The 15,199-nt window shown below is 48.7% G+C and overlaps 1 protein-coding gene across 1 annotated transcript in view; it reads right to left on the reverse strand.

Moving 5' to 3' along the window:
- ALDH1A3 (aldehyde dehydrogenase 1 family member A3) overlaps positions 1-13,297 on the reverse strand; it is a 37,133-nt gene extending 23,836 nt beyond the window's left edge. The window contains exons 1-4 of the mRNA XM_064456118.1: positions 13,141-13,297; positions 9,487-9,591; positions 3,364-3,504; positions 988-1,117 (exon numbers count right to left, since the gene is read on the reverse strand). Of these exons, the coding sequence (XP_064312188.1) occupies positions 988-1,117; positions 3,364-3,504; positions 9,487-9,591; positions 13,141-13,248 (484 nt within the window). The 5' untranslated portion in view covers positions 13,249-13,297. The remainder of the gene's footprint in view (positions 1-987; positions 1,118-3,363; positions 3,505-9,486; positions 9,592-13,140) is intronic.
- Positions 13,298-15,199: the final 1,902 nt, after the last annotated feature.

Below are 15,199 nucleotides of genomic sequence, written 5' to 3' on the forward strand. Positions count from 1 at the left end.
ATCTCAGTTTATGACTGGCATTGCTCCCTTTGCTGCCTACATAGGCTGAAGTAGTTCAGCGCTACAGAGCCCTTCCTCTGGTGCCTAATTTTTGTCTGCTGTGCCTGTCCTTCTTACAGCCTCAGTGATCACCCACATGCAGGGGCAAAACAAGCTGATTTTGAAAATACACCATATTACTCATCATGCCACGTGGACATTGACTGTCTTAACTTTTTCTCCCCAAAACCGTATTTGAACCTATTTAGCCGAGCTGAAGTGTCCTCTGTGTCCCTGCCACAACAGTGCAGTGTGACTGCTCTGGCTCTGCAGCCTAGGAAACATTTTGAAAAACCTCTTTTTCAAGTGTCAAAAGACTTGGGAGGGTGCCTCCAAGTGCTCAGTGCTTTGGCTGCTGAAAGGAGTCAGCATCTCAGACCTTCTCTTTAATAAAAGTTAAGAAAAAAACACTACATGATCTCTCTAAACATCTGTCTACGAGCCAGCACTATCAGGGATGCAGGAACATCAGTGAGGTGGGAGGCACTGGTGGATTCCACATCAACCCTCTGCCACATCTCTGTGGCATCTAGGACAGCACAAGCTCTGCTGCCTTCACACAATTCTCACTAGAAACCTCTGTCCTTTCACCCTCCAGTATCTTAATTCATTTCAGTGATACCTAATGAGTAAACTCCCCTATAATGTGTGGGGTTTTTTTTTTCTTTAAGGATTAGTCTGAAATTAAAACCAAAGAGATTTCTCTGATTAAAAAGCAACAAAAGAGCCCATCCATTATTTTCCAGAGATCTATCCAGGCATTCACATTGTTCTCCCATTAGTTTAAATCTTGAAACACATATACTTAAAAAGCACCCTGAGATAGAAAGGAAATGCAAGGCTATTTTTTCAGGTGTTCAGAAGCCAGCTTTTCCAGGCATCTTGCTCCCAGCAGGCCTCCCTCCCTGATCCCATCCCAGCTCTGAAACTGGGTCTGAAGGAACTTACCCACTGGGATAGTTCTGCCCTGAATTTTATCAGCCCATCCAGCATAATATCGGAGTGTTTTTATACAACCTTCCAGGTCAATGAAATAAGCCTGCAGAAAAGGTTTTCCTGTGTCCATTGTCTCCAGAGTCTGAAAAAAACAAATTGCATGTACTGTCGACAAGACAATTTTTTTTTCTTAAAAAAAAAAGCTTTCAGAGAAACTCCTTCTCAATTTTATTTTACCTCATGCTTCAGACATGGGGTTTTCTTCCCTCATCTTATATTTAAGGAACAAGCTTGTTAATACAGATAAGGTAGAAGGGAGACTAGACCCAGTAACCCTGATGCATACACCAGTTGCTTTGTTCAGTGATTGCAATGAAAGCGCATCTTCCAGAAGCCCCCAGACGGTGGCTGTGGGTGGGATGCAGGGCTGTGGCCTGGGGCACTGGTCAGAAATTATGTGAGTGTCATGACTTCACCGTGACTGACCCTCCAACACAGATGGTCTGGATTCCAGATGGTGTCACTGAAATCAGTCAGACCCATTTTCCTTTTATTTGGAAATATATTTTTTTTTCCGCTACACAGGCCTAAAACCAACCTCTAAAAAGCCTCTTTTGTCCACAGGATGATAGAAAACACATTTTTTACAGGGTTCTGTTAAAGTAACCTTTGGGCTCAGATCTGTGCTGAGACTAAGGCAAGGGAGAAGTTGCTTCACTAAAGCTGCACTGATGCTGAGCAGCTCTAAATGAAGTCCAGTCTCGGCCTGTGTCATCCTCACTGTTCTGGACATTAGCTCAGTGAATGCTTTGTTCTCTACTCAGGTCATTAAATGGGATATTGGTGCAAATGGCCAGCACAACCATAAAGGAAGTACTATCCCTTGGTAGATTGAAACATCTTTGTTTACACATGAAGTCATACCCTGTCATCTTCCACAGACATTAGGGTCCAAACAGCACTCAAACAGACATTCCCCTTGGAATGTCTAGGATTGTTATCCGCTCTGAATGTCTGCTAAATCAACTGATTTTTAGAAGTCATTACTTAGCTGCCTTGGCTGCATGCTATGGCTAGTTTTCTGCAGTAAAAACAATGCCAAACAAGTCCTCCCAGATCAGAAGGACAGCAGAAAGCTTGAAATGAGCATCCTGGTCATGGAAAGAGGAGGGTCCTCTAAAGTCACATCAAAAAGTGAGAAGAAAATGAACAGAGTGTATTCATACACACACACATTTTCCCCCCTTTTATTTGCTGGCCAGGACTGCCTTTAGACCTAGATCGTTTTGGTTTTAGCCTGCTGAAACTTGAAGCTGACATGTGGTTAAGAGACATTGTGCTGGGGAAAGAGACCCAGCTCAAAATAGTCATACAAATACAGGCTCCCCTAATCACATCCCATGTTAAGTTCTACTGACCTCAGCGGGACATCAGCTCAGGAACTTACACATCTAGCAGCACTTAACATCATAAACACCGTTCCCCTGAAGATAAGTAGAGCCAAAGCGCAGCACTGAACTGGTGACTGCTTAGGTCCAAGATCTTAGGTATGGACAGACAGTGGCTCTAAGCTGAGAGATGCTGGAGTCTGTGGGCATGATTTGGAAAGATGTCCAAGGCCCATAGAGTCTAAAGGCTTCTACCAACTGCAGCACATTTTAGCTCAGATCCTACCCCCCTTGTTCTGCACCAGAAGGGCTCCTTCAGGACAGGATGGGGAATTATTAGCAATAGTTCTTCAGTGCAGAAGTCCAAGTTAACTTCACAGCTATAAAGAGATTTTCCTGAGCCAGTACATTCAGTAGGGAAAGAAACAGTTCCCACTTACGCACATTTTAAGCTTTGGATGACATCCAGCGAGAGAAAGATTCTGTTTCCAGCCCCCCATTTTATGGGAAGCAGTTTGTGAAGAAGTCAAACTGGCCTTGCATTTTTGTAAAAAAGGACCGAGTCAGTTATGGTGGTTTGGGGACTTTTTTTGTTTGGTTTTTTGTTGTTGTTGTTGGGTTTGGTAGTTTTATGGGTTTTGTTTGCCTTTTTTTTTTTTTTTTAAGATAAGAGCTGGGAAACAGCTATGAACATTGATGACTTAAACTAAGAAAAATGTTTATTGCTTTGAAAATATAAGTATTAATATCTGTAATCACCTCAATAACTAGCTAAAGTTTTGGAGAAGTCAACTATCTAGAAGAACTAACAGCCACATTCTAAGACTCCTAAAATCATTTTGCAGAAAGAGGAAGATAAGTCATGACTCCTGCATGGACTCTTCTGCCTTCATAAAGGTAGAAAAAAGGAAACTATTAGGTAGATATGGATGCAGCAAAATCAAAGGGATGGAGCCAAGTTATCAGCCAACAGTTGCTGCTCACCAATCACAGTACTTACTGCCAGGATGACCCTGTCTCGCTCAAGAAGATCAGCCAGCTTGTGAAGCAGTCGTCCTCTGCTTAGGGCATCCATCTGTCTCCACGGAGCTCCTCTCTGGAATGCTGCTTTTGCTGCTTCCACTGCATTATCCACATCAGGCTAGAGCAGCCACATGCACAAGAAAACCTTAGGTTACAAGAAAGAAACTGGACAATGGCACAGAAACCCCATCAGGTTGCTTCCTAGATGATGCTGTGGTGGCTAAAACCAAGCTGTCTGACAAAACCTCTTCCATTTTACTTTGGACACAACCCTTTAGTAAGTTTTGAGTTTGGCCTGGGCTGATAAACAACCCTGGGGTCAGAGTACCATTAGCATCTTTCAAGGGTAGTTTAATGCAACTGGTTTGTTTATACAATAATCCAGAATCATGTTCCTGCCGATAGAGGATGTAAGTGACACTGGGGGAGGATGGAGAAACAAGATCCCTATTCTGTTCCCATTAAAGCTTCCTGAAGCATGACAGCCATTGGCCTGCATGAATCATCCTCCTCTGAACAAGTGTGGGAAGGAAAGTCCCCCATGAGAGGCATCACAGTTTTTTGCAGGGGAACAATCACAGCTCAGATCCCACCATTCAGTCCCACTGGAACCCATGCCAGTAACAGCACACTAAAAAAGCTCCCTTACACCCTAGATCATACTTCCAGAACATTTCTACCAGATGGGAAGGGTTTTGTTGACAAAGGCATTTCACCTACACAGACTTAGTGCCATCTCCTTCATCTCCCAACTGCTTTACCACGCTCTGGACCAAATCTAACTCTGTTACCCAAGTTACTACTCAGGTGGGCAGAAAATTCCCTCTCTTCCCACACCACCACCCCTAGAGAAGCTTCATGCATATGCTCTGGCCACAGTGTGCCCTGGACTCCTCCCTTCTCCCCACATACATTGATTAAAAAAGTGAAGCCGAGGGCAATCTCTCGACCCAATAAAGTAAATGGGAACACTGCCATCAAAATCCATGAGGCCTAGACTGTACCCGAAGCATACATAAAGCATACATCGCCCTGGCTTTGGACAGAATCCTGCTCTACGTAATGTCTGGCACAGCCCGTGCCTCGCGTTAGCTGATGGAGAACTTGCACCTCACCACAATATGTGGCTCAAGGGGGTGGGAAAGGAGGGAGGGTTTCAGGCCTTGCTCATTCCTCATAGCACTTCACCAGTTGCTCTCATTTATGTCTTATCTCAAGTCCTGTCTGGATACAATTACGAAGTAAGCCTCTGCACTGATCCAACAAGGTCTGGCCATTCTCCCCTCATGGGGAAGTGTGTGGTGCTCAACCAAGAAAAGTGTTATGGGGAGACATGTTGCCTTCTTACAGCAAGATTTCACAGAGAAAATAGCAAGTCATCACCCATCAAAATGGCACCTTCCACTAAATTTGCCTGCTTTTCTTTACAAGGAGATTACACAGCTTTAAGACAGTCTGACCTATACTGCCAGGGAAAGAACCCCACCCTTTTGGAAGGGCGCTGATGGGAAAACCATTGGACGAAACTTGTGTGGTTACAAAGGGTTAAGAATGGCTCTGACCAAGCAAGGGTGCTGGCGAGGCAGAGGTAGCAAGCAGCTGCTGTGCACAGGCAGGCACATACTGCCTGGGGCCCATCACCCACAGGCAGAATGGGCCTTCAGAGTGGTTTGCTTCAGTTGAGTCAATCTGGATTCAAACTGGCACATCACAGAAGCCAGAAGGCACTGCCAGCCACTGCACACTTATGTGCTCCCCATCCTGCCTAATCAAATAAAGACTCAAGCTGAAAGAAGGCAATATTTTATGTGACAAAGCAGACAAAAAAAAAACACGAGAAGGGTGTCAGGTTTAAACAAGTCTTCCCGTAGCAGCAATTAATTAGTTCCTGTGACCAGGCTGGGAGCACTGATGGGCAGAGCATTGGGTCTGCAGTGGCACAGGCCACAACACAGCAAACCCTTGGTACTGAGGAACTTGCCACCACTCTGGCACTCACAGGAACAGGGATGAGATGGCTGTGTGGGCAGAGGACTTCAGTGCATGCCCAGATCTTCCCCATCCTCTAAACATGGACAGCACCTGAACCCTGCTGCAGGTCCTGAAAATACTAGTTGTCTTCATTCTTGTCTCTTTTCTCGGACACACTGGGCACACATAGCAGCTCGGAGACTGCAGTCACTATCGCACAAGCAAAAAGGCTTTCCCAAAACACCCTCAGGGTAGCACCACCAAGGGAGATCTTGTGAGCCTGCACAGCCTCAATAGGCCTGAGAGACCAGCAAAAACAAGGAAATTCTTCAGGAAGGCTGAAATGCCATTCTTAATCCATCCTGTTATGACTAGGCATTAGGGGAGTCTGAATGGCATGTTCACTGCAGGCATGTTGCAATAGGTAGGCACAATGCGTGACAAAGACTCATAACTGTCAAGGTGCCAGGGACACACTGTAGTATACAAAACCACAAGGAGGAGGTCCATGCATTCTGGTGCCCAGTTCTGATCTATACAGATTTATAGAGTATTACATAAAAAGCTCTGCTAAGAGAATATTAAGATTGCAAAGTCAAGCACTGCAGCGTTAAGAAATGCCTGCAAACCTTCATACCCACCCTGGATGTTTGCATTATGATACAACCCCCAGTTACACAACTGCATACCATTTTCCCCTGAACAAACTCACATCATTCTTTGTTCTAAGCTACCTCCTCCACCTCCCTCCTCTATATCAAGTCCTGCTCATAGCTGCACCATTTCTATCCTGCCCCTTTTTCCTCTCTCCTGCCTCAGCAGCAGACTGCAGAGAACAGTGGAGACTGTCACCTCACTGGCTCTGAGTCAAGAAAACACCTGCAAAAAAGCCTTGCTTTGCTTCAGGCTCAGTGCACAGAACACTGCTTCAGTTTGGCCATTAAGGAGACATGCCAGGGATGGAGCACACCTAGCCGAGACTTTCTTCAATTCAATTACAAACTTTTTTGGGCACATCTTTGGAAAGGCACTTCTCTGATACAGGTTATGAGCATGCCACAGCTTCTCAACTAGAAGACGTTCAGAGCTGACCTGCTCCCCTGCAAGTCCTCTGCAAACAGTCTACACATTGCATTGATGTAACTTTTGAACTAAAGTTCAAAACAGCTAGAAACAGCATCTTAACAGCCCAAAGCATCCAAAACCGTTGAGGGCATTGCAAGTCTGCTGTAGGGAATAATATTCCTTCAGTCTCTTACCTCAGCCTGTTGCTGCAATCTGAGGTGGGGGTGGGTGGCTGTGAACAAAACCCTCTTACAACCCTTCAAAGATCCACATGGGAGAGTGAACTGCATAGAAATGATCATGGCAGACACTCCACAGCATCGAGTCTGCTCAACAATCACAGCTGTGGACCTTCTGCCCACGCTCTGTGGCAGCCACCTGAGCTGGGTACTCCTTTGAGGAAGGAGACCCTTCCCCCTGCCCTTGATGGATGATAGCAAGCAGCTAGAAGAAAAAAACAGCCTGTCTTCATGTGTTATTGATAGCACCAGAGAAACGACAATGGTGCAAGTATTTTTGCTTTCACAGGGTAACACCAAGACAGGGTGGAAGCTCTGGGGCAGAAGGCTAATGAAGAAAGTTATTCCTTCCCTGTTATCAACTGGGCAAACATTTGGACATTAAGCTGTTATCTGGGAGGCAAAAAGCCTCCAAGCATCCAGTGAAAGCATTTGCCATTTTATTTTCAGTGCTTTTCCACACAAGACTTCCCTTTATCCCCAACTATCCCATCAAGGGCAATTCTGTCTTAAATTCTGTAACTAAAGGAGAAACAACAAAACCTTTTCTCCTAGCCTCATAAAGCATTGGCTAAGTTTCAGCACCAGACTAAATTGTCATCACTGAGATATTGGCTGCCAAATTCCCACCCCTCACGTGCAGGCTAAGCAAAACACTCTGCACAGCCAGGGAGGGGCAGGTTTCTGTTCAGGGCTAGGGAAGTGGAGTCCTGCTGCCAGCCTGCTGGGAAGGCAGAGCCAACGCTGGCACAGCACGGCCAAAGCCAGAGCCAGTACCAGGAACTGGCACCCCTGTGCCAGTACTGACCAGCACAATCAAGTATGGTGGCACGTGGGAACAAGACACAAGCTGGAAAGTGCCACCAACCACAACTCACCACTTTCTGTGGTAACTCCAACAGACTGCAGTTACAGACCTAGGAGGGGATGTTCAAGCAGGGCAAAGGAAGGCTCAGGGGACTTGGTTTGCCCAGAGGACAGGGGGACATGGTCTAGTGGCACCAGTAACCCAACAACTAGTTTGGGATGCTTCTCACCCCTGACTCTGCCTTCTAACTAACCCAGATCCAGGACTAATTCTGTTCAGTCCCTCACAAAAACCTACTTAGAGCAAAAAAATGACAATTTAAAAAAAAAATCTGTGTGATGTAAAGGTGTGGAAGAGGTGGTTCTTGGCACCCAAGGTGCTGCTAACTTACATTCTTGCTTGCACTTATTCTATGTGGTGCGGAATCAGACACCTATGCTGAGTATCCACGGGCAGAGGGCTTCACTGACTGGCCCCAAGGAAAGGTCTACAGTGACTCTCCTGCAAGCTAGAAGCTGAAAGCTATCCTTGATTTCAGGCAGAGACAAGTCTCAAGGAGCCAAGCTGCAAAACTGGCCTTTTGGATGTGCCTAACAATTTTCTTTAACCAAGTCATTAAGAAGCAGTCTTGAAAAGCTCATGTAATGCTCTGTAACTGCTTGAGGAGATACTTAGCTCAGGGAACAATAGCAACGTCATGGTTTCTGCCTAGCAAAATACACTTGCATCAGAGTTAGCTTCAACTCTGCTGTTTACATGCCACTGCAATTAAACACAGTTGTGTCCTACCCAGTTAGTATAAAGGAGTTACAGATTGAGGCAGAACCAAACATTATGAGTAATTGCCCCATGGATGCACAGATCCCCCATGGCAATAGGCGTCAACAGATGCTGCTTTAGTGCCATCCAAAAAGAACGGCTAACTTACACGCTATTTGCGTGCAGGCTGGAGATTTGTATTGCAAAGCAAGTTTGCTCCCATCTCCAGAAGGGCCAGGCTCTACACAGTATAATACCAGAGAACACATTGCCCCTAATCAACTAGTATCACTCCTACGAGGAAAGGATCCCCAAGACAGCTACTTGGCTGGAAACCAGGTGTTGGGCCTCACAAGCATCGGACAAGCTTAGATACCAAAAAGAAGATAACACAATACAGGCAGAAATGCCCACCGCTTACTGCCACCAGCAACGAGCAGCTAAACCCTCGTACAGCAGGGAAGCTGTGAATCACTTTCCCATGACATACTGCAAAAAGCCAGCTTTTGGGCCAGCCTTCTCCCATAGATCAGAACAGCTGGCCCATACATGATGAGCTGTTTTGGTCAAGAAGTGTCACATCTGATTGTTCCTCACTGCAGACAGTTATCAGACCAACACAGTTACGTCCCAGGCTACTCTACAGCACACCAGGGCCAGGGACTACTAAAGTTCTTGAGAGACACTGATATGGTTTTAACTGAGAGTTGCCACATTTGTGCGGGAGGCCAGAACCAACAATATCAGTTGAAAAAGCAGCACTACATCTCTAGCAGAAAGTGGGCAGTGTTTGCATGATTAAGCTTAAATTCCCCCAAGCACTCATGTTATTTGTGGATTGTGTTTAAAAAAGGGAGAGTTTCAGCTCAGTGTCTCAACAGGCTGCCATGCACCTTGTATATAAACCACTCCCAACACAAGACCCAAGTTTTCTCAGGGATGTGCACACAGCATCGTTGCTATTTCCTCAGACTGGCTGCATCCCTCCAGTCTCTAACACAAGAATGATGCTGGATCTCATTCCTCTGGCAGCGTTCAGCAGGCAGTTCCTACCGGGGAAAATAATTCCGCTGAGTTGGATAGGATTGATCCCACCCACCCCGTGTAATTCTTGAGCAGCATATCTAGTGTCCCAGACCTCCAGCTCAGTTGGCCGGATGAACACTGTCGTTAAAAGCCAGCTTTTCCTCTGTGTGCTTCCCTACAAAAGGAGTCCCTTGGAAACTGTCTTTAGCACTGCCTTTCCAACAACACTTACCTTGTCTCCTTCCTCAATGTCACAGATTTTCTCCAGCGTTGAAGGGTTGTAGGTGGGGAACTTCTTTCCACTTGTAGACTCATGCCATTCATTGTTAATAAATATCTGAAGAGAGAGCAAGGGGAGTGGGATGGGGAGGAGAAAAATAAACCCAATGTAGACAATGCAAAAAACCACAAGTACTCCTCAAAGGTCCTGAGGCTCTTCAGTTTCGATTGATGGCAGAGTCAAGCGTGTTCAGACTCTCCCAGGGAGACTGTTTGCGATACAGACAACATTTATCCAAACTAGAACCTAAGCCAGAGAACAGGCAAAAAAGCCTTATGCCCCCAGTTAGTTCTGAGCAAAAGAAAGACAGAGGATGGGGCCCACACAGTATAACACCATATTTTGGCAATGAGAAACAGACAGTTTTTGAAATACATCTCCATGGGAACAGCAAGCAGATACCAGGAGAAACTCGTATGGTTCAGGCAAAAGGAGCCCCTTGTTACAGGCTACAAATGAAATATCAGCATACAATATTACTTGGTTGTTCGTATCCTGCCCTGGGCTACTTCCACAACTTGTCCCTCCCCAGCACCGTCCGGAGGAGGGTAAGTACTGGCTCAGTTTTACCCCACCATGCCTTGTCACAGGCTAGATCCAGCCTCCCACGTCACTTGGGGTTGTCTGTGACAAGATTTAAGTGTTTCAAAATATTGCATTTCCAGAGCAAGAACAAACAGTCCCAGTGTTGCGTAACTGAAAATGCATTAAATACTAGAGTGTTGTTACTCACTGTAAACAGAACATGAATACCTATATACAATTAATTGATTCAACATGCATCTTATCCACACTGTGATCTAACTTGGCAGTGTTATATTTTATAAATATACTTTAAGTAAGATTAGATGAAGTAATCTTTATTAGTAGCCTGTTAGCGGCTGTAAGCTAGTACTTTTACTTGGAAGTCATCCACATTTGCAATCTTATTTATGAGTCTCTACACACCACCACGAGATTAATGTTGCATCCCTTACATTCGGAATTCCCACTGCTTTGGGTCATAGTTTTCTTTCCTTGGGCAGCTTTTTTCCCTGAAAGGAGTTTCTCCTGACTATTTCTACAAAAAGCATCGGAGGTATAACTGGCATAAAAGCTGCACTTTTGGACCCACCTGTTTCAGACAGGCAGAGAAAGAGAAAAGTTTGGCAAAAAAAGTTGTCAAGTGAAGTCACGAGAAAAGATACAATGTTAGAAATATTAACTAACTTGACACTGATGCTCCCAAACTACCTCTATTATCCAAGTGATGCATTTTAACATTTACACATTTTAACTTCAGTTTTCCTTTGTTTTGCAAATGAAGAAAGTCATGGTATAAACGTGGGAGATATGAACTGTAGAGTTACAGCATCAAGTATATGCTCACAGACTACAGACTGGGGAAGGATGCTGCATTCAACATGCATTCTATGTGAAAGGGTTGGGACGGGAAAGCAATATTCGTATAAGAAATAGTAAAAACACAAGAGTGACAGGATCAAGCTGTTTTAAATGTAACATATATGCTGGCATCATTCTGGGAATCACACCACATAGCCCGAGTCTTTGGTGCCAGGACTTGAAATCAAACAGAACAGCATATCAGCCGTTCATTCTTCATACCCAGGATCTGGGACATGGGATTGTGGACAGATCATTTCCATCACACATCCATGACAAGCATTAAACTGCTCCATAAGTAAGATCTTTGTTGAAAATTCTTCCTCTCCCCCAACCCTGTAACTGGTAGGATTGAAAATAAAAATCTCTGCTAAGCAGAGGAAAGTGTGCCGTCAGCTGTAAACATCTGGTGAAACTCAGAGCTTGTAGAAAACCCCTCGCAGTTTTATGAAAACTGACTGTGGCTCATTATTTTCTCAGATGCACCGGGAGCATCAGATCAAATGTCAAATTCACACTTTTAATTAACATTGGTTTCCACTTTTAAGAGACTACCTTGATACCTTTAGTGCACAGAGTCTCTGGCAAAACTCTGGAGAATAAAAAAACCACGTGTCTTAAAACATACATGGCTGCAGGATCAGATCCCAAAGGAGTATTTAAAAGTGTTCACAACAATAAAAATAACAAAAACCAGAACATTTGGATGTTTCAGAAGAACTCTAATGGCTGTGTCCATTTTGGATGCAGGAAAGAGCTGCCTGTGCAGCATTACACCATTCTGCAATCAGCAGCTGCAGACCCAATTTGCTCCTAAGTGACAAGCTTATCTTACAAAGAAAAAGTAGGTAAATTCAGGATGTTAAAAATTAATCTAGTCCAATGATTACCACTAATTGCTAATCTGTTTCAGTATTTTGGATGCATAATTAAAATCAACACCCCATGAGATAAGCTATCGCTGCTATCGCTGTTTACTCCTCTGCACTGCAAGGGAAGGAACTTCAAGTTCTCGTACTTTTTTTAAAAAAAATACTTCACACACAAGCGTAACAGTAATTAATACACTCACTCAGCCCCTTCAGCCCTTTTAGTCCAGCCACATAGTTCAAATTATGGCAGTCAAGGCTGGCTAGCAGCATAACCAGCCGGGATATTTTCCCCACTGAGCAAGACAGCGGGTCAGGCTGTTGTGGAACAAAAAGCGGCTCGGTGTTCGCACAGCTATGGCCGTGCTAGGGAGCAGGGATTTCTGCAGCGGTGCTCAGCTCCACACCAACACCAGCCTCACCTCTGAGGGACAGAGCTATCAAGCTCAGGAGCCTTTGGTTAAATCCAAAAGGTCAGGAGCGACCATTTAAATGTCATTTAAAGGGACGAATGATGGAGAGCAGAGAGATACAGGTTTGTGTAGGCTTGCTGCCTGTCTCCTTGTTCCTCGGGAAGGCCATGGAGGAGCGCCGCTGGTATGGCAAGCCACCAACAAGATGTGCATGAACACCGCTCCTCTTCAGCAGCTGCAGGGTGGTCCCAGTCCCATCACTGAGCCCTTGTGCAAAGCGCAGTCCTGCAGGATGCCGGCCCTGCATTCACCAGGACTCAAAACCAGCCCCAGCACTGAACCCCCTCCCAGCAGGGCCCCATCCAACCACAGAGGAGCTTCACACCGGGTCAAGGATGGCTGAACGCAGCCCAGGCAAGCAGCTGCCTCGCAAATAGACCCCCTCCTCACTTCTGCCCAGGCTCACCCCATTCAAATCCAGTTTTGCTGAGCACTAACATAAGCATTTACCGGGTGGGTGTGCGAGCGCTGCACTGGGCCCAGGGGAAGATGGCCGTCAGGGTGACCGGGAGGGGACAGGCCAGCGTGGCACCGCAGGCCTGCCTCTGATCACTGCTGGGGCCTGGGAAGCAGCACCTGTGGGGCACCTGGGGCAGCCCCACAAGGGCATTACTTTTTTTCCCCCTAAAAAATTAAAATGTTGGTTTCTTGGGCTTTAGGATTTGGGGCAACTGCAGGTAGCCTAGAAATACCATGGTCATCCTCCTGTTCCCATCGCTTACCATCCCTATAAGCCTGCCTAAGGCAATAGGAGGAATTAAATAAAATTAAGAAAAATGACACCAAGGGAGAAAAACTTATATTAAAAAAATAATACTTCATCACCAGCCCGACTCCACCAAGCATCAGCGACACCGCGGCAAATCCCACCACCAGCTCACCTTGGTGTACTTCACCTCCAGGCTCCGCAGAGGCCGCGGCAACAGCGGCGGTGGCACCTTCCTGTCAGGCTGCCCGTTCTCCACCACGGCGCCGTTGAGGGCGGCCATGGCCGCGCCGTCGAGCCCGCGCCGCCCTCTGCCGCTGACAGCTCGCGCCGCCGCCTTAAGAGCGGCGCGCGCCGGGCGCCACTGCCCGCCCCCATTGGCCGCCGCCCCGCCCCGCCCCGCCCTCGCCCCGCCCCGCCCCGCCGCCGCGGCCCTCAGGTGAGGGACGGCGCCGCCCGGCCGAGGCGCGGCGGCCGGCGGCGGGGCGGGGGGCGCCAGCGGGCCGCGGCGGCCCCGCGGAGGGGAAGCCGGCTCGGCGGTCAGGGCCTCCCCCCGCGCCGGGACGGGCAGGCGGAGAAGGGCGGCTTGTGGCGGCCGGCCGGGCATCGGGGAGCGGAGCAGCCGCCCTGGGTTCTCCCGAAGGCTGGCAGCAGGGTGGGCGCGGGAGGACGTGCCGCCGCTGCCTCCCTCCACGCTCCACCGAAACCCACCCGGCGTCGGGCACGAGAGGACACATGCTCGGGTCTCCACGCAATGCCCCCGCTCCACACCGAAACCCACCCGGGGTCGGGCACGAGAGGACACGTGCTCGGGTCTCCACCCAATGCCCCTGCTCCACACCGAAACCCACCCGGCGTCGGGCACGAGAGGACACGTGCTCGGGTCTCCACCCAATGCCCCCGCTCCACACCGAAACCCACCCGGCGTCGGGCACGAGAGGACACGTGCTTGGGTCTCCACCCAATGCCCCCGCTCCACACCGAAACCCACCCGGTGTCAGGCACGAGAGGACACGTGCTCGGGTCTCCACCCAATGCCCCCGCTCCACACCGAAACCCACCCGGCGTCAGGCACGAGAGGACACGTGCTCGGGTCTCCACCGAATGCTCCCGCTCCACACCGAAACCCACCCGGCGTCAGGCACGAGAGGACACGTGCTCGGGTCTCCACCCAATGCCCCCGCTCCACACCGAAACCCACCCGGCATCGGGCACGAGAGGACACGTGCTCGGGTCTCCACGCAATGCCCCCGCTCCACACCGAAACCCACCCGGCGTCGGGCACGAGAGGACACGTGCTCGGGTCTCCACCCAATGCCCCCGCTCCACACCGAAACCCACCCGGGGTCGGGCACGAGAGGACACGTGCTCGGGTCTCCACGCAATGCCCCCGCTCCACACCGAAACCCACCCGGCGTCGGGCACGAGAGGACACGTGCTCGGGTCTCCACCCAATGCCCCCGCTCCACACCGAAACCCACCCGGCGTCGGGCACGAGAGGACACGTGCTCGGGTCTCCACGCAATGCCCCCGCTCCACACCGAAACCCACTCGGCGTCGGGCACGAGAGGACACGTGCTCGGGTCTCCACCCAATGCCCCCGCTCCACACCGAAACCCACTCGGCGTCGGGCACGAGAGGACACGTGCTCGGGTCTCCACGCAATGCCCCCGCTCCACACCGAAACCCACCCGGCATCAGCCACGAGAGGACACGTGCTCATGTCTCCACCGAATGCTCCCGCTCCCCACTGAAGCCCACCCAGGGTTGGTCACGGAGGACACTTGCACGGGTCTCCACCGAATACCCCCGCTCCCCCCTGGCGGAGTGCTGGGAGGGGCCCGTCTGGAAGGCGCTCCCCGCACCTGCCATGTCTCACCCTCGACCTCCAGCCACGAGGGCCGTTCTCTGCCGTTCCTGGTGCCCTGACTCCCACACCCCAACCTGCTGCACCCCAGCCTTCCCTCAGCGCCTCCGCAGAGCTTTCCAGGGCTGACCAAGAAGAGAAGAAAGAAGAACTACATCAAACATCTGATGTGCGGCTGACTCCTCCACATCCCATGTGCATACCTGAGTCTGGGACCAGTTTGACCACCCCAGTTTGACTATCCTAGTCAAAGGACTTCAGCCTACCAGGGCAGGACCAGGCCCTTCAGCTGAAACTTCCTACAATTATCACCAATATACTTGAGTCCCACACAGTCAACCTCCAGCGCCATGTTCATAGTAGCATA

This window comes from Phalacrocorax carbo, chromosome 7 (assembly GCF_963921805.1).
Source record: "Phalacrocorax carbo chromosome 7, bPhaCar2.1, whole genome shotgun sequence".
Lineage (NCBI taxonomy): Eukaryota > Metazoa > Chordata > Aves > Suliformes > Phalacrocoracidae > Phalacrocorax > Phalacrocorax carbo.